At 54.7% G+C, this 18,692-nt stretch overlaps 1 protein-coding gene across 1 annotated transcript in view; it reads left to right on the top strand.

Moving 5' to 3' along the window:
• LOC137455116 (protocadherin gamma-B5-like) overlaps positions 1-18,692 on the top strand; it is a 179,594-nt gene that overhangs the window by 137,738 nt on the left and 23,164 nt on the right. The window contains exon 3 of the mRNA XM_068165673.1: positions 5,557-5,615. Within this exon, the coding sequence (XP_068021774.1) occupies positions 5,557-5,615 (59 nt within the window). The remainder of the gene's footprint in view (positions 1-5,556; positions 5,616-18,692) is intronic.

Genomic DNA, 18,692 nt, shown 5'->3' with positions numbered 1-18,692 from the left:
CCCCCCCGGCTCGCCGACTTTGTGTGCCTTTGCCTGCCGAGAAGCATCTCAGCCGCCCGGGCTGCGACCGTCCTCCCCCCGCCCCCTCCATTCTTTCCCTGCCCGGCTCCGGTGGCTCCAGCACGGCGGCTTCCTCCTTGCGCAACGCGTTCGGACCCCCCCGCCTCCCCGGGTCGCGGGGGGTTCCGGCACGGCGGCGGCTGCCGGGGCCGGCAGCGGGGGCGGGGAGGCGGGGGAGGCTGTGTGGAACCGCCGCCGCCGCTCCGCTCCGCGCTGCTCCGCGCACACACAGCGGCGGGCACGGGATGCTCGGGGCACGGAGTTTGCCATGGCAGCTCCCGCTGCTGCTCACAGCTTTCTCCTGCCTGCTGGCTCTCAGCAGCGCTCAGCTCCGCTACTCCGTGCCCGAGGACCGAGAGCCGGGCTCTTCGGTGGGTGACCTGGCCAAGGACCTCGGGGTGGATGTGCGGAGTTTGACCACCCGCAACCTACGCCTGGTGAGCGAGAGTGGGCAGCGGCACTTCCAGGTGGACCTGGCAGCAGGTGTGCTGCTCCTCGACAGCAGGCTGGACCGGGAGGCACTGTGCGGGCAGAGCCCCACCTGCTCTTTGCACCTCCAGCTTGTCATGGAGAATCCCCTCCAGCTCCACCGTGTCGAGGTGGATGTCCTCGATGTGAACGACAACGCACCCCAGTTCCCCAAGCCAGAAGTGCTCTTGGAGATCACTGAGGTAGCCAACCCTGGGACTCGGCTACCTTTGGAGGTAGCAGAAGACCCAGATATGGGCTCTAACTCCATCTCCACCTACGAGCTCAGCCCCAGCAAGCATTTTGCCCTGAGTATCAATGTGAGGGGAGATGGAGTTAAAATGCCTGAGATTGTACTTGAAAAAGCACTGGACAGGGAGAAAGTGGCTGTCCACCACCTGACGCTGACAGCCCTGGACGGGGGCAACCCGGTGAAATCTGGCACTGCCAGGGTTACCATCCATGTCCTGGATGCAAATGACAACCCTCCTGTCTGTGAGCCACCCGTATCCAAGGTCCACCTGGAGGAGAATGTGCCGGTGGGCACTCTGGTCACCAAGTTGAATGTTACCGACCTGGACGAAGGTCCCAACGGGGATGTGGAATATTCTTTCAAAATCAGCAATAACTCACCTGGGAGATTCACCAAGCTCTTCGCCTTAGATCCCCGGACAGGGGAGATCAGGACAAAAGCCCCTCTGGATTACGAGGAATCCAGTGCTTACGAGATCGCCGTTCGAGCCAGGGACAAGGGGTCCCCTGCCATGGAAGGACACTGCCACCTGCGAGTGGAACTGATCGATATCAACGATAACAGCCCCGAGATCGTGCTGACCTCACTTTCCAGCCCGGTGCAGGAGGATGCTGCCCCGGGCACCGTGATCGCCCTCATCGGCGTGAAGGACAGCGACTCGGGGGCCAACGGGCAAGTGCGGCTGCAGGTAGGGAAGGAGCTCCCCTTCAAGCTGGTCTCATCTTTTAAAGAGCACTTCTCGCTGGTCACAGACGGCCCCCTCGACCGGGAGAAGGCCAGCGGCTACAATGTCACGGTGAGGGCTGTGGATTCGGGGTCCCCGCAGAGGGTGACCCAAAAAACGTTCTACCTGCCGATCGCTGACGTGAACGACAACTCGCCCAATTTCTCCAGCCCCTTCGACACCGCTTACGTGCAGGAGAATGCCCTGCCCGGCACTTCTGTTTTCTCGGTGTCGGCCTCGGATCCTGATGAGGGGAGCAACGCCAAGCTGTCTTACTCCATCCTGGACAACGGGGTTCAGGAGGTACCCATCTCAACCTACTTCCGGATCGACCAGGACAATGGCACCATCTACACCATGCGGGCTCTGGACTATGAGCAGGACAAGGTGTTCCAGGTGCCCGTGGAGGTGAAGGATGATGGCTCTCCTGCACTCAGTAGCACTACTGTAGTCCATGTGTTTGTCCTGGATGAGAACGACAATGCCCCCACCATCGTCTACCCCACCGTCCCTAAGGGCTCTGCCTTCCACCAGACCATCCCAGCCTTGGCAGAACCTGGCTATCTGGTCACCAAAGTTGTAGCTGTTGATGCCGACAGTGGCCACAACGCCTGGCTGTCCTACCAGCTGCAGGAGAGCACCGAGGCTTTGCCTTTCCAAGTGGAACGGCGCTCTGGGGAGATCAGGGTGGCCCAGGCTCTCAGGGAGATGGAAGATCCCCACAGGCTGGTGGTCGAAGTGAGGGACAATGGGGTACCGTCCCTCTCGGCTTCGGTGGTCATAGTAATTTCTCCCGAGGAAAACAGTGTGCAGGACTTTGCCAAGTCCTTGGACCTCCCCAAATCTTCTCCCAAGGACACCAACCTAACGCTTTACCTCATCATCTCCTTGGTGTCCATCTCCCTGGTCTCCTGTGTGATGTTCGCTTTGCTGGCTGCCCGGTGTCTCAGAGCTGGTGCTGCCGGCTGGACCTTTGTGGCTTGCTGCCGAGGTGGTAGCCGTAAGCCTGCTTCCCATTTCCACGGGCAGATGAAGCCAGATGGCTTCATCAAGTACCTGGACGTGGGAGGAGCGGGCCTGACCTCCCAGGCACACAACTACACCTCTTGTTTCTCGCCCATGTCCGACCAGAGTGATTTCCTCTTTGTCAAACCTTTCAGCCACTCTAGCACCGCCGAGACTGTGGCTGCCTATGAGCAGCAGGTGACCAGCAGCACCCTAGCGAGTCCCTGTGATGGGGTAAGAGATGGGGGAACAGATGGGTGCTTCTCCTTGTCCTGTCTGCGAAGTGCAGTGGTCCATGGTAGCCAGGCCAGCTGGCTGTTCTCTCTCTCTCCTTCCCCTCTGCGAAGGTGGCTTCGGGCAAGGTGTGTCGCTGTCACCTCCTGGCAGGTGGCAGCTGAAAACTTTGGCTTGGTGGATGTGGGGGGAAGGGCGTGGGCATAGCTCTTCAGAAAACGAAAGGCTGTGTGTTTGTAGAAGTGGAGGATTTCCCCCCCCCCCCCCCCCCTCCTTTGGCGCTATTTGTGCTCTTTTGTGTTAAAAGTGGTTCTCACCAGGGTCAGGAGCATGGGGTTTGGGTGTTTAACTGCCTGCTTCGTTTTTAACCCCTTTATTGTGGTGTTCGGACAGCCGCGGGGACCAGGAGGTTCTCAGAAAGCACTTTGCTGGTGTTCCTTTGTCTCCCTCTCAGAGAAATTGCTCGTTTCCTACCTCCCAGATGTTCTCAATTACGGCTCGTTCCCCAACAAGGCATCATCTTCTAGCTTGGCCGTTTTGAGTGAGGGGCTGAATTCCCTGCTCCGTACCCACACCTCACTTAAGGTCCTGGTGACCTTAGGTGCCCTTGGGCTTGCAGAGACGCAGGCAGGGGCGTGCTCTGGAAACTTCACCCCCTGGTATTTGTCTGTCTGAACGTGGCTGTAGGTGTCTGTATTTTAGCTGTCATTTTTGTAACTCGTGGGCTATAAAAAGTGAAGTGATTTCGGGTCCTGAACACCTGCCCTTAAATTGGGAAGCGGTAATTACCACAGGAATTCAAACGCTAGCTTGGGAAGGGTTCATCCAGCTCAGCATTGTGTGTGTGTGTGTGTGTTTGTCAGTGTGTGCCTGAAATCCACAGGGCGAGCATCTTACCAGCTTCATCTGCATGCAGCTCGGGTACCAGTGGGGCCTCTGTGTTAGGGGAGTAATTTATTCTAATATATTCCTTCCTGAGAATCATCAAAGCAGTGGAGAAATTAGTGAAGTCTCATCTGCTAAATAAAAAATATCTAGGTCAGCTGGAAGCTGTCTTTGCTCTTCCTCAGTAATTGCATCTGCAAGCAGAATAATCCTGTTCCACAATTGCTGTTCCACTGCACGTGCCTTGAACTGCTCAGTCCTCAGGTAGCTGGGAGAAATGTTTGCAGAAAGCCAGAATGCCAGCCTGGGAGGGACCCCAAGGATCATCTCCTCCAACTTTTCTAGGTGATGGTGTAGTGTAAACGAGCTGGCTCAGCACCCCTGTCAAGCTGAGTCTTCAGGCTCTCCTAGTGTAAGGGAATCCACTGGGTTCCCTTGGGAGATGATTCCAATGTCCAGCTGTTCTCAAGGGGAAATGGTTTCTTCTAGAGTCCAGTTGGAATCCTCTCAGGAGATCACCCTTTGTCTTTTCCATGGGACTCCTTGGAAAAAGGGAGTCTCCATTGTTCTGGTAGCTACCCTTTATGTACTGCTCTGTGGTAGTGTTGACTGTCAGATAATTATAGAGTTGTAGAATGGTTTGGGTTGGAAGAGACCTCCAAAGGTCATCCAGTCTGACCTCTGGGCAGTCAGCAGGGACAACTAGAGCAGGTTGCCCAGGGCCCTGTCAAGGCTCACCTTCAGTATCTCCAGGGATGGGGCCCCAAACACCTCCCTGGGCAACCTGTTCCAGCGTTCCACAAGTAAAGAACTTGTTCCTAACATTCAATCTAAATCTGCTCTCCTCCAGTTTGAAGCCATTGCCTCTTGTCCTGTCCCTGCAGGCCTTTGCAGACAGTCTCTCTCCATCCTTCCTGTAGCTCCCCTGCAGGTACTGGAAGGCTGCTATTAGGTCTCCCTGGAGCCTCCTTTTCTCCTCCTTTTCTCCCTCAGCCTATCCTTGTAGCAGAGGTGCTCCGAGGTTGTGTGTTCTGGAGTTAATGAAGATGATGATCTTAGGGAAGTGTCTTCCAGATAGAAAGCAGCTCTGCTCTTCAGTGCTCCTGACAAAGGCATGATTGAAGCAGGAATCAGCAGCCCTGCTCTCTGCCCTTCCTTGTTTACAGGCTCTCCATTGTCTGGTGGCGCAACAAGGCCGGTCAGAAAGCGATCCGGGGGCCTTGCTAATGAACTCACAAAGCAGGCTGCTGTCTCCAGAGCTGTCTGTGCCTCCTAAACAAATCACACTCCGCTCTCTTGCTGGAGGAAGTTTACTCTTCCCCTCTGAGGGCAGAAAAAGAAGGATTGCTATGCTCCGAGCAGCTGGGAAAAGTCATTCAGATAGAAGCCTGTGAAACCAAGATCTCAGGCAGGCCTTTGTAAGGACAGAAGGAGGACAGATTAGGAAGGTCTGTTATCATTTTACCTTCTGGCATTAAAAGCATCTTTCTCAGTAGCAATTAACTCTGCCACCACCCCTCCCCTACCACCCTCCCTCCCCCTCCCCCCCTCTCCTTTCCTCCAAGCTCATTACTTTGGTACCATTGCTCCTGCTGAATTGCTGCCCTTATCAGTTTATTTCATGCTTCATTTCTTTCACAGCCTGGGTTCCTGAGCTGCTTTGGAAGATTATTCACTGAATGGTTTTTGTCATGCCTTTTTTCTTAGTATTCAAGCTGGTTCAGAAATGCTTAAGAAAAGGCGTGTGGGGGGGTGGGGGGGCAGTGGGAATCTTCTTCTTCTTTTTTTTGTTCTAATTGATTTGCCTTCCATGGAAAGAAGCTGCTGATATCACCAGGCTGAAATAATCCAGGATCAGTTCTTTCATGTTTTTTTTTTCCCAAAGGCAAGGATGGAGGTATTAAAACTCTTCCATTTTTCTCTGCAGCAAGCTCAGCCTAACCCAGACTGGCGCTTCTCTCAGACCCAGAGACCTGGAACCAGTGGGTAAGTGCCTCTGTCTCTCTCTGCGTGTCTGGGGAAGGTTTCTTTGCATGTTAGTGCTGGAAAGTCCTCAACTGGCAGCTGTGAGGGGCAGGGGTTCTCTGCCATTGGCACAACTGTCCAGCCAAAGAGGCAGAAATAAGGCTGCTTCTGCCTCAGCTCTGTTTGGTGGTGGTGTGAGGACTTTTGTTTGCTGTGGTCTGTCTGAGGTTTGGTGTCTGAAGCTCAAGGAGGACAGTCAGGAATCTGGGGGAGCTCCAGGTGAAGTTGTGAGGTGGTGAAAGAGCTGGGAAACACTTGACAGGGAAAAGCTGCTGCTCTAAAGTAGATTTTTGAGCTTTTAGATTCAGAGTCCTAAATCTTGGTTCCTCCACTTGCATGTATGCCACTGGGAATCACAGTGTGAGTCTCTTTACCAGCCATGGAGCCTCCAGCTCTGTTCTGCTAAGGTGTGTTGCCTGCTCTGGCTTGAGTGCCAAGCTGCTGTGTAAGTCTCTGTGGCAGCCAGAGGTTGAGAGGATGAACCCCAGGTCTCCAAAGGCCCTTCTGGAGAAATATGTCCCAGCCAGACCTAACTCAGCAGGAGCAGGTCCCTCAGGAAGCGTGTGCCTTCTCCTGTGGGCTGGCCTGGCTGAGTCAGGGTTGGGACCCTTGGATCCAGTTCCATTTGTTGGGAAGTGTGGAACCTTTCTTGCAGTCCTGGGGAGGTGCCATCACCAACACGAGGTGGCTCAGGGGCTCATCTGGGTGAGAAGTCCTCTGGACTGGAGCTGGGCAGCTGGGCAGAGGGAGGCTGAGCACAAAGAAATTAAACTTCAGTGGTCAAGAGGCTCACAGAAAGGATGTTTCCTAAGGGCTGGTCTTGCTGGTGAGACCATGGCTGAGGTTTTGCAGGTTTGGGTGTGATGTCCAAAAGATCAGCAGCAGGGCAGAGAGCAGCCTCCCAAGTGAGTATTGACTGGGAACTGCTCTCTTGCCTCTGGCCCAGGTTTGCTTTCCTTGGGCCAAGGTAAGAAAGCACTGAAAAGAGAATGTCTAGCAGGTGTCTTTACCTCTCCCACTTTCCCTCCTGGTTCACAAGCAGAGGCAGGGATCCTCTTCAGAGGGTGAACTTCCTTGAGTACCACCAGGGAAAGAAAGGATTTTAACTGGGAGTCCACCTTCCTGTGGGAACACCCCAACAAGAGGTGGTTGTGTGTGAGGAGACTGTGTCCAGGGTAATCTTTTGGGGCTGCAAGGTTGCTCTAAAGTCTCCCTGGAGCCTTCTCTTCTCCAGGCTGAACAGCCCCAACTCTCAGTCTGTCCCCTCAGGGGAGGTTCTCCAGCCCCCTGATCATGTTTGTGGCCTCCTCTGGACCTGCTCCAGCAATACCAGGTCCTCCTTGTGCTGGGGGCAGCAGAACTGGGTGCAGTGCTGCAGGTGAAGTCTGAGCAGAGGGGCTTTTGGTGTTGAAACTTGCAGTTAAACATCTGGTTGTGTCTGAGACTTGTCTGGCTGAATCATTTAACTTAACAAAACATTAAAAGGCTGCTGCAGCCAGTGTGTTGCAGCCACTCAGCTTTGTTACTAGGCTCTTTTAGCTGACAGAGCTAAAATGGAGGGAGGGTTTGATGGAAACATCCCCACCAGCCCTGGCCTTTAAAATCAAGGCTGCTGCTGGCATGCTTGCCTCAGAGGTCTGGTGGATTGCCCATCCCTGAGAACATTTTAATCAAGGAAGAGCTTTCTAACTATTTCTGCTCTAGTTGAAATGCCAATTAAGAAAGCCCTGTTAATGCAGAAGTGCACCAGAGCTGCTGTAGTAGTTCTATTAGAAGTGAGTAAATGAGCCTTATCCCAGCAGCCTCTGTTGCTCCCTCTCCTAGCATCACAGAATCATAGATTTTTGGGTTGGAAAAGACCTTGAAGATCCTCGAGTCCAACAGTCAACCTAACTCCCCCATGCTCACTGAACCATGCACTGAAATTTCTTGAACACCTCCAGGGAGGGGACTCCACCACCTCCCTGGGCAGCCTGTGCCAATCCCTGACCACTCTTGCAGCAAAGAAATTGTTCTTCATCCTCAACCTAAGCCTCCCCTGGCACAACTTCAGGCCATTTTATCTCCTTCTATCAGCTGAGACTAGGCAGTAGAGACCAAGTCCCACCTCACTTCAGCCTCCTTTCAGAGAGCTGTAGAGAGCAGTGAGGTCTCCCCTGAGCACTGGAGCTCTTCAAAGCACACAGCTGATCCAGTCTGGAGCCACCTAACTCAGTGGCAGGGACCTTCTCTTAGGTCATGGCACAGTGAGCCTCACCCCAGCATCTGCCTGAAGCTCTTTACCATCTCCATCCCCTTCCCAGTGCCTAAGTGGAAGCAGCAGCATGTGGGAAGGGAGAGGGCTGGGGGGAAAGGCAGCTTCACACTGTTCATGGGGAGCTGGACTGGCACAGGGTGGTTGTTGTGCACAAACTGTTAGCTCTGATGATCTGTGACCTGAGTGCCCACAGTCATCCCTGAAGCAACCACCAGCAGCTGATGTTGGTGCCAGTTGTGGCAGGGGCTGCCCAGGCTGCCCCAGGGTTTGGAGAAGACCTTTGCCTGAGCACACACTGGTACTAAAACCACAGAATCCCAGACTGGTAGGGCTTGGAAGGGACCTCTGGAGATCATCTAGTCCAACCTCCCCAGATACAGGAGGGTTCACCCAGAGCAGGCTGCCCAGGTGGGTTTGGAATCTCTCCAGAGAAGAGGAAGAGGAAAATAACTCAGTGGAGAGGAAAATAACTCAGTGGAGTTGAATTCCTGCTGTTTTTCCCCACCTGCCTGAGTGCAGATTCCACATTTACAATGAAACAGCTGTTGCTGTTTGGTTTTTTTCCTCCCCTGTTTCTTTTATCCTATTTTTAAGTTAAATGCAGGGGGATGTTTTTGTTCTAACCCTGTGTTACAGTGCTAAAGGATGGAAATAGAAAGTCAGTGCCCAGCCCTGACATCCCTCAGCTGACCAAAGAGGCAAATTCTGCTGAGCAGTCTGCTCCCCACTGTGCTCTTCCCAGCGTTTTGGGCATCTGGTTTTGGTCTGGTGTGGGAATTCCCCAGGTACTGGTTGGTAGTGCAGGTATCACAGGCAGAGGTGGTGTAAGGGCAGCTGCTGGAGCCATGCCTGCTGGTCCTCCCTTGATTTCAGCTCATGTTCAACTGTGTCTCCTGCTGACAAGACAGCACTGTGAGCTCTGCAAACGGCAGGGCTCTGCCTGGGGAACAAAGGCCACCACTTAGCTCAGAAAAAAAGAAAGGGCTGTGCTCATAACTGCATTTCTCTGACCCAAATTAAGTGGCAATAAAGAGAAAGCAGCTTAGGCTAATGGTCTGAATGGACCCCAGAGGGAGTCCGGCACTGACCCAAAGCCAGAAATCAGGCTTCATCCTCGGCTGTGATCCCTCCTTTGCTGCTTTTCATGGGGACTGGAGAGTCATAGAATCGTGGTTTGGCTTGGAAGGGACTTTAAAGATCGTCTGGTTCTGATTCCCCTGCCGTGGGCAGGGACACCTCCCACCAGCCTGGCCTTGAACACCTCCAGGCAGGAGGCAGCCACAGCCTCCCTGGGCAACCTGTGCCAGTGTCTCCCCAGCCTCACTGGAAAGAATTTATCCTTAATATCCCTAAATGTCTTCCTAATCTCCAGTCTCAATCTCCCCTCTTGCAGCCTCAATCCATTCCCCCTTGTCCTGTCACTCCCAGCCCCTGTGAAAAGGAACAATCCTGTCCTTCCTCAGCCCACCAAACCCAATCACAGTATCACACAGTACATTAGAAGTTGGAAGGGACCTCCAGAGATCATCCAGTCCACTCCCCCTGCCAAAACAGGATCACCCTGGGTAGTCCACACAGGAATGCATCCAAGTGGCTTTTAAATGTATCCAGAGAGGGAGACTCCACAACCCCCCTGGGCAGCTCTGTCACCCTCACAGGGAAAAATATTTTCCTCCTGTTCCCATGGCACTTCCTCTGCCTCAGCTTCCACCACTGCCCCTTGAGCTGTCCTTGGGCATCCCCCAGCAGAGCCTGGCTCCAGCCTCTGGGCACTCACCCTGCACATCTTTTTCAATGTGAATAAGGTCACCTCTCAGGCTCCTCCTCTCCAAGCTACAGAGCCCTCAGCTCCCTCAGCCTCTCCTCGTAAGGGAGGTGTTCCACTCCCCTAATCATATTTGTGGCTCTGCATTGGTGGTGTTTATTGCTCAGCATATCAGTGGTGTCCAAGCTCCTGGAGCCAGGGTAAGCTCAGTGAGACAGGGACAAACCTCCCTCCTATGGCAGGGAGGTTGGAGTAGTTGATCTCTAAGGTCCCTTCCAGCCTGAGCCATTCTGTGATTCTTTCTGGCTGTGCTCAGCTGCTGGGGGACAACAAGGAGAATTTTGCTCTTTGTTCACGGTGCACACGGCTCAGGAAGCTGGAGCTGAGACAACAACATCCTCTGCAAGCCTGGTGGGGAGTCAGGGCTGAACACAGCAAGTCTCAATGAAATCCTGTTTGGGAGAAAGAAGGAGGGAGAGAGGAATTCCATTTCTTGAGCTTTGTGTTTTGATAGCTTTAAAGACCCAACACTGAAAACAAGGCAGCGGTGCTGGAAACAAATCCAGAGAGACACAGAGCAGCAGCTGCTGCTCCCAGACAGATCCGAGCAGTGATGCTAGGAAGAAGTTCTTCCCCATGAGGGTGGTGAGACACTGGAACAGGTTGCCCAGGGAGGTGGTAGAAGCTGGAGCACTGTGTCCAGTTCTGGAGCCTCTATTACAGGAAGGAGCTGGAGGTGCTGGAAGGTGTCCAGAGAAGGGCCACGAGGATGAGCAGAGGGCTGGAACTGCTCTGCTATGGAGACAGACTGAGAGAGTTGGGGCTGTTCAGTCTGGAGAAGAGAGAACTCTGAGGAGACCAGGGAGGTGGTGGAAGCCTCATGCCTGGAGTTTTTTGCAGCCAGGCTGGCTGTGGCTGTGAGCAAGCTGCTGTAGTGTGAGGTGTCCCTGCCCATGGCAGGGGGGTTGGGACTGGCTGAGCCTTGAGGTCCCTTCCAACCCTGACATTTCTGTGATTCTATGCGCTGGAGATCAACAGCCAGGAATTGTCCCAAGGGACCCCCAGTCTGGCAGCTCTGCAGCACATCCTGGTGGGATCATCACTGGGGGTTAGTAGATGGAGGGAGAACACAGGGATGGGTGCTGAAGACAAGCAGAGAACAAAGCCAAGGGAACCTCCACACTGCTCTCTTTGTGGCAGGGGAGATTTAGGTTGGAGAGTAGGAAAAATTTCTTTCCTGAGAGGGTTCTCAGGCACTGGAAAAGGCTGTCCAGGGGTTGGACTCTTCTCCCTAGTCTTAGGTGATAGAAGGAGAGGAAATGGCCTGGAACTGTGCCAGGGGAGGGTTAGGTTGGGCATGAGGAACAATTTCTTTGCTGCAAGAGTGGACAGGGACTGTCCCAGGCTGCCCAGGGAGGTGGTGGAGTCCCCATGCCTGGAGGTGTTCAAGAAACCTGTGGCCATGGCACTTGGGGCCATGGTTTGGTGGCCACAGTGGGGTTGCTGGTTGGACTGGATGAGCTCAGAGGCCTTTTCCAACCCAAACAATTCTGTGGTTCTATGATGGGGAAGCTGGATAGACTTCTTAGCAGGGCCTGTTGTGTCAGGCAGATTATCATAGAACCCTAGAATGGGCCAGGCTGGAAGGGACCTCCAAAGGTGATCCAGTCCAACCTCCTTGCAGTCAGCAGGGACATCCTCAACTTGATCAGGTTGCCCAGGGCCTTGTTGAGCCTCACCTTGAATATCTCCAGATTCCTGTTCACTGGTGGGCAGGAGCCATCACTGCTGGGTCTGTCCTCCTCCCCCTACAGCAGCAAAGCAAGAGGAGCATGAGGTGTGTAGAGCAGAGGGCTGGGACAGCTCTTCTGCCCTGTGCACTGCAGCTCTGACACACACAGGTGGTGCAGACAGGGAAGGGACCAACAGCCTCCAAACCTAGGCACCAACCATCTCCCTTCTCCTTCCACATCTGCTGGCAAGATGAGGCCTTCCTGGGGCCTCCTGGTGACTTAAATGGCTGATCAGAAAGCTGTGGACAGGCTTTTCAGCAGGGCCTGTTGTGACAGGACAAGGGGGAATGGTTTGAAACTGAAAGAGGGAGGTGGAGAGTGGAGAGAAGGGAGAAATGTTTGACCCTGAGGGTGGGGAGAGCCTGGCCCAGGTTGGAGCTGCCTCATCCCTGGCACCATCCCAGGTGAGTTTGGTTGGAGCTGTGAGCAACCTGCTTTAGGTGCAGATGTCCCTGCTGAGTGCAGGGAGCTGGACTGGATGAGCTTTAAAGGTCCCTTCCCACCCAAACTGTTCTGTTCTTCTATGGGGACTGGTTCAAGGGACCCAGCTTGCTGCTTTTCCACTCATTGACACAGGAACAGAGACCAGGCCTGTGGTACCTGCCTGACCCTGACAGTGATCCCTGTGTGATGGTTTGTTCAGGAGAACACCAGGACTGAGTCAGGATTTCCTTCCTGGAGGAGCAGGGATGGCTTTGTGTTGCTCACAGGATGGTGAGACATCCTGAGCTGGGAAGAGCAGGGATGTCCTGAGCAGCTGGTGGGAGGAGTGGAGACAACCCCAGGCTGTGTGGGTAGGCTAGAAGGAGATGCTAGGAAGGAGGCTTCCAGAGACCATGGCAGGGGACTCACAAAGCAGTGTGGGAATCCCTGGTTGCTCTGGGGGAGGGAAGAGCAAAGCATGCAAAGAAGACTCAGGGTTTCATTTCACAGTCCCCCTCAATTTGTATTCTCTGACTCTGCATCTCCTCATGCTGCTGGTTCCCAGCACTGTTGAGAGCCTGAATCCCTCTCCCATGGTGAACACAGCCAGTAGAGATGTTGACTTAGAATCATGGAATGGTTTGGGTTGGAAAAAGCCTCTAAGATCATCCAGTCCAACCAGCAGCCCAACCCCACCATGGCCCCCAAACTATGGCCCCAAGTGCCATGGCCACAGGCTCCTTGAACACCTCCAGCCATGGGCACTCCACCACCTCCCTGGGCAGCCTGGGACAGTCCCTGACCACTCTGGCAGCAAAGACATTTTTCCTCATACCCAACCCAACCCTCCCCTGGCACAATTCCAGGCCATTTCCTCTCCTTCTATCACCTGAGACTAGGGAGCAGAGCCCAACCCCCACCTCACTGAAGCCTCCTCTCAGGGAGCTGCAGAGAGCAATGAGGTCTCCCTCAGCCTCCTCTTCTCCAGGCTCAACATCCCCAGCTCCCCCAGCTGCTCCTCCCAGCCCTGTTCTCCAGACCCTTCCCCAGCTTTGTTGCCCTCTCCTGGACCTGCTCCAGCTCCTCAGTGTGCTTCTTGCAGTGAGGGACCCAAACTTGAACCCAGCACTCAAGCAGTGGCCTCACCAGTGCCCACTCCAGGGGGCAATTCCTTCCCTGCTCCCTGTGGCCACACCATTGCTGATCCAGGCCAGGCTGCTGGTGGTCTTCTCCAGCCTCCTTTCAGGGAGCTGCAGAGAGCAATGAGGTCTCCCCTCAGCCCCCTCTTCTCCAGGCTAAACCACCCCAGGTCCCTCAGGTGCTCCTCCTAAGACTTTACTTCTCTTGCCTGTTAAACAGCATCATGACCACCCTGCCAGACGCTGGCCATCATGCCCCAGGCTGGGCAGGGGGAGGAAGGAGAGTGAGTAGAAGGGGTTTGGAGCTGACAGTGGAGGTGGCCATAGCAGAGCCATGAAGGAAAGGAGGATTTCTCTTCATTCTTGGTGTCATTTTCACATGTGGGAACTCGCCCTGCTGCACATCTTTATCAACACTCCTAGGGAAGAGGAGGCTCAGGGGAGACCTTATTGCTCTCTACAACTACCTGAAGGTTGTAGCCAGGAGGGGGTTGGTCTCTTCTCCCAGGCAACAGTGACAGAACAAGAGGACACAGCCGCAAGCTGTGCCAGGGGAGGTTTAGGCTGGAGGTGAGGAGAAAGTTCTTCCCAGAAAGAGTAATTTGGTATCAGAATGTGCTGCCCAGGGAGGTGGTGGAGTCCTCAGCCCTGGAGATGTTCAGAAAAGGCCTGGATGTGGCACTTGGAGCCATGGTTTAGTTGTCAGGAGGTGTTAGGTACTAGGTTGGACTCGATGATCTCTCAGGTCTTTCCCAACCTGGTTGATTCTATGATTCCTCTGTTCTCCACCATATCTCCACCTTCCTGCTTTCTCCAAGCCCTTTCCCAGAACCATCATCACCTTACTCACCATCTCAGGCTGTGCCCAGGTCCCAGGCAGTGGCAGGACAAGCAGCTTTTGCCATTTCCAGCCACCCATATTATGATGAACAATGACAGGAGAGCTCCTGGGGCAAGCCTGGCTGGGAACCAAGCCCTTGCCTCACAGGAGGCACCAATGAGGCTCATTCTCTCTTGATTTTCATACAAGTATACAGAATTAACCAGGTTGGAAAAGACCCTCGAGATCATGGAGTCCTGCCTATCACCCAACACCATCTAATCAACTAAACCATGGCACCAGGTGCCTCATCCAGGCTGTTTTTAAACACCTCCAGGGATGGTGACTCCACCACCTCCCTGGGCAGCACATTCCAGTGGCCAATTTCTCTTTCTGGGAAGAACTTCTTCCTAACATCCAGCCTAAACCTCCCCTGGCACAGCCTGAGACTGTGTCCTCTTGTTCTGGTGCTGCTTGCCTGGGAGAAGAGACCAACCCCCACCTGGCTACAACCTCCCTTCAGGTAGTTGTAGAGAGCAATGAGGTCACCCCTGAGCCTCCTCTTCTCCAGGCTAAGCAACCCCAGCTCCCTCAGCCTCTCCTCACAGGGCTGTGCTCCAGACCCCTCCCCAGCTTTGTTGCCCTTCTCTGGACACCTTCCAGCAGCTCAACATCTTTCCTAACCTGAGGGGCCCAGAACTGGACACAGGACTCAAGGTGTGGCCTCAGCAGTGCTGAGCACAGGGCAGAATGACCTCCCTGCTCCTGCTGGCCACACTGTTCCTGATGCAGGCCAGGATGCCCTTGGCCTTCTTGGCTGCCTGGGCACACTGCTGGCTCCTGTTCAGCTGCTATCAACCAGCACCCCCAGGTCCCTCTCTGCCTGGCTGCTCTCAGCCACTCTGACCCCAGCCTGTAGCACTGCATGGGGTTGTTGTGGCCAATGTGCAGAACCCAGCACTTGGAGTTGTTCAGTCTCATGCCCTTGGACTCTGCCCATCTGTCCAGCCTGGCAAGGTCCCTCTGCAGAGCTCTCCTAGCCTCTAACAGATCAGCTGCTGGTCCCAGCTTGGTGTCATCTGCAAATTTACTGATGATGGACTCAATGCCCTTGTCCAGATCATTAATAAGGATATTGAAGTAGTAGAGAAGCAGCATATCAGAAACTCCTGCCTGGGCACCAGATCTGGTTGAAACCACTCAGCAGCTTCCAGAAGCTGGGAGGTAGTGGCACAAGTGGATGGAAACATGGGGGGAGCAGGAAAAGGGGAAGGGAGACACTTGTCAGGAACAAGCCACCTGAAGAGCAGGCAGCTGGTGGGATGTGCACCTCAGCTGGTGTCACCCTGGCCTGGAGAATGTCAGGAGCCCTGGGAACAACTGCTGGCACCTGTGGGCTGCAGAGGCTTCCCACCCTTAGCTCCTCTCTTGATGGGGCAAGAGGAGCAGCAGGAGGAGCTGCCTCCCTGGGAAGTATAAGGCAATAAACTCAACCCTTGGGTTTCCAACCCAAATGCGCTCAAGGCTTGAAGCCAGCAGTCAGGTGAGGTCTCCCCAGGTTTTGGAGGTGAATCCAAAGAGGTGCAACAGCCTTTGGGCTAAAATCATTGCTGCTTCTGGATGAAAGGAGGCTGGAAGCAGGTAGGGGTTGGTCTCTTCTCCTTAGTTACAGGCAACAGGACAAGAGGAGATGGCCTCAAGTTGTGCCAAGGGAGGTTCAGGTTGGACATTAGGAAAACTTGCTTCCCAGAGAGGGTTCTCAGGCACTGGCCCAGGCAGGTGGTGGAGTCACCATCCCTGCTAATGCTTAAAAGCCATTTGGATGAGTAGCTGAGGGACATGGCTTAAGAGCTGTGTGTGGGGAGATGTTAGGTTCTGGTTGGACTCAATGATCTCATTTTTGTTTTCCAACCAGGCCATTCTTGGGATTCCATTATTCCATGATTGGCTTCTTTCTAGATCACATACCCCCCTCCAGTTGGATGTTTCCTTCCCTTATTGACTGTCTAGGGCCAAGTATGCTTTTATCTGCATGATCTAGTGGGAGGTGTCCCTGCCCATGGCAGGGGGGTTGGAACTGGATGATCCTCAAGGTCCCTTCCAACTTAGGCAATTCTGTGATTTGTCACAGTCCCTGAACCCTGAGCCATCCAGATCCTGCCAGATGGGACAAAAGCTGGAGTCTTCTGTAGAAAAGTGGAAATGTTGTAGTGATGGGGCTTGTAGTGCCAGGACAAGGGGCAATGACTTTGATCTGGAAGAGGGGAGACTGAGACTGGAGTTGAGGAAGAAATTCTTTAGAGTGACGCTGGGGAGGCACTGGCACAGGTTGCCCAGGGAGGTTGTGGCTGCCCCCTCCCTGGAGGTGTTCAAGGCCAGATTGGATGAGACCTTGAACAACCTGGGCTGGTGGGAGGTGTCCCTGCCCATGGCAGGGGTTTGGAACTGGATGAGCTTTGAGGTCCCTTCCAACCCAACCCGCTCTATGATGCACATTCTGGAAAGCCCCCAGAGACTGAGGAGTTTCATCATCGTTGTTATGTATAGAAAGGCTATTTTAGGTAATTTCAGCAGGTGCTCTGTGTCTAAATTGAGTTTTTTCTGCCTCCATCTGCTTCCTGCACAGCTGAGCACATGCCAGGGCCGGCTGCAGAGGCGCAGGGACCCAAAGGCCTTCCCAAGGAATGCCTCAAAATATCCATCCCAGCGTGGCTGGGCCGTGGGTGGCGTCAGGGTGGCCTGGCTGAAATAATCCTGGGCTCAGCTCCCACACATCCGGGGGGCTGGAAGAGTCCCCAAGAAGGGGAACTGCTCTGATCCCTAATTTTGAGACCTTTCCTGGCCTTTTTGTTCTGTCTGGCAGAGCAGCATAGAATCAGAGAATTGTCAGGGCTGGAAGGGACCTCAAGGCTCAGCCAGCCCCAAACCCCCTGCCATGGGCAGGGACACCTCACACTACAGCAGGTTGCTCACAGCCACATCCAGCCTGGCTGCAAACACCTCCAGGCATGAGGCTGCCACCACCTCCCTGAGCATCCCAGGAGCTCTGCTGTCTGAGGAGGACTGGCTGGCAGCAAAGTGCCTTGGGAGGTGGCAGATCCTTGCGCCCCCTCCTCCCCCATTGCTAATATGTTTTCAATCCCATCTTTGCAAAGTCATGATCGTAAAGCTGGGCCTCCTCCAGCTCCCCTCCAGCCCTTGTAATGCATGACAGAAGCGGCAGGGAATGTGTGGGGCGGGGGAAGGGCCAGCGGCATCCTCTGCGAGGAGGGAGAAGGGCAGGAAACGGTGGCGATTTTGGAGCTGGTTCCATTGATTTGGAGGCTGGGGGCGGGTGGGGAGGGCGGTGGGGCTGGGGCAAGCTGGTGTAGGTGCTGGGCCAGAGGGATGCCGACCCTGGGGGGGCTGCATTCCCAGGCGCAGGGTTGTGTCCCCAGCACGCCTGGAGCACTCAGCAGCGGCAGGGATGGATCTGGTCCCTCTCGGCTGTCACTTTGCCAGGCGAGGAACAGCGCAGGCTGAGATGTTGCTGCTGCTGCTGCCTCCGGCTGGAGCAGTGCGTGGGAGGGGTGGGGGTGGGGACGGCTTGGAGGGAGCGAGGAGAGAGGAAACAGCAGCGCGGCGAGGGGTGGGCAAGGGAAGCAGCCGGAGGGGCTGCCGGGGAATGGAGGAACGGGCTTGAAGAGAACCCCTTGGTCCTGAGACCTGGGTGGGGAGAGGAGGGCAGGGTGCCCCCCCCCAGCCAGGCTACTAGGGGAGGTGATGGGAGGATGAGAGCAGCAGCTCTGTATCCTGGTAACACTAATTGTACAGCTGCAGCTGGGGAACAAATAGGAGGGAAAGGAAAGGAGGCTGGGAGGAGAAACAAATCCTAAACATAGAAGCACAGAACAGTAGGGGTTGGAAGGGACCTCCAGAGATCATCCATACAGTCCAGATCCCTGCCAGGGCAGGGTCACTCAGGGCAGGGCAGACAGGAGAGCATCCAGGTGGGTCTTGAAAGACTCCAGAGAAGAAGACTCCAGAGAAGGAGACTCCACAACCTCTCTGGGCAGCCTGCTCCAGGGCTCCAGCACCCTCACAACAAAGAATTTTCTTCCTCATGTTGAGGTGGAACCTCGTGGGTTCCAGTTTGTGTCCATGCCCCTTGTCCTATCAGAGGACACCCCTGAAAGGAGCCTGCCCCCTGCTCCTTGACCCCCACCCTTCAGATATTTATAAACATGAATAAGATCTCTTCTCAGGCTGCTCTTCTCCAGGCTAAACATCCCCAGGGCTCTCAGCCTGTCCTCAGCATGCAGATGTTCACTGCCTTCAGCATCCTTGTAGCCTCTGTTGGACATTCTCCAGTATTTCCCTGTCTCTCTTGAACTGGAGAGCCCAGAACTGGACACAGTACTCCAGATGTGGTCTCACTAGGGCAGAGTAGAGGGGGAGGAGAACCTCCCTTGATCTGCTGCCTACACTCTTCTTGATACACTCCATGTCCTCCTCCTTTGAGTAGGGAAGCCTGGGAGACAGGGCCATGGGCTGGGAGAGGTCACTGGGAGCCCACTGCAGTAGGAGCCAGAAAGCCCCAAATGAGAGTGGAGGAAGGCTGCTGAACTGTGACCTGGGAAACCACAAAGGCCAAGTGCTGCCCTCAGCCTTGCCAGGGCCCCCTCAGAGTGCTGAGGTCTTGTCTGTAGGGGTGCTGGGCTGTCCTCTCCAGCCCCTGGGGCTCTGACAGCACCGCTGTGGCAGGAAGAAAGCTTTGCAGTGGGCTGTGCCACGGCTGGAGCTTGCAGCTGCGGAGGGAGGGAAGCGATTGTGCGGGAATTCACCCTGCCAAGAAATGTTTG

The sequence above is a fragment of the Melanerpes formicivorus genome, unplaced genomic scaffold (assembly GCF_026170545.1).
Source record: "Melanerpes formicivorus ecotype bairdi unplaced genomic scaffold, bMelFor1.0.p_v2 SCAF_91, whole genome shotgun sequence".
Classification (NCBI taxonomy): Eukaryota; Metazoa; Chordata; class Aves; order Piciformes; family Picidae; genus Melanerpes; species Melanerpes formicivorus.
The sequence above is the reverse complement of the archived record's forward strand: the minus strand, read 5'-3'. Positions and strand labels throughout refer to the sequence as shown.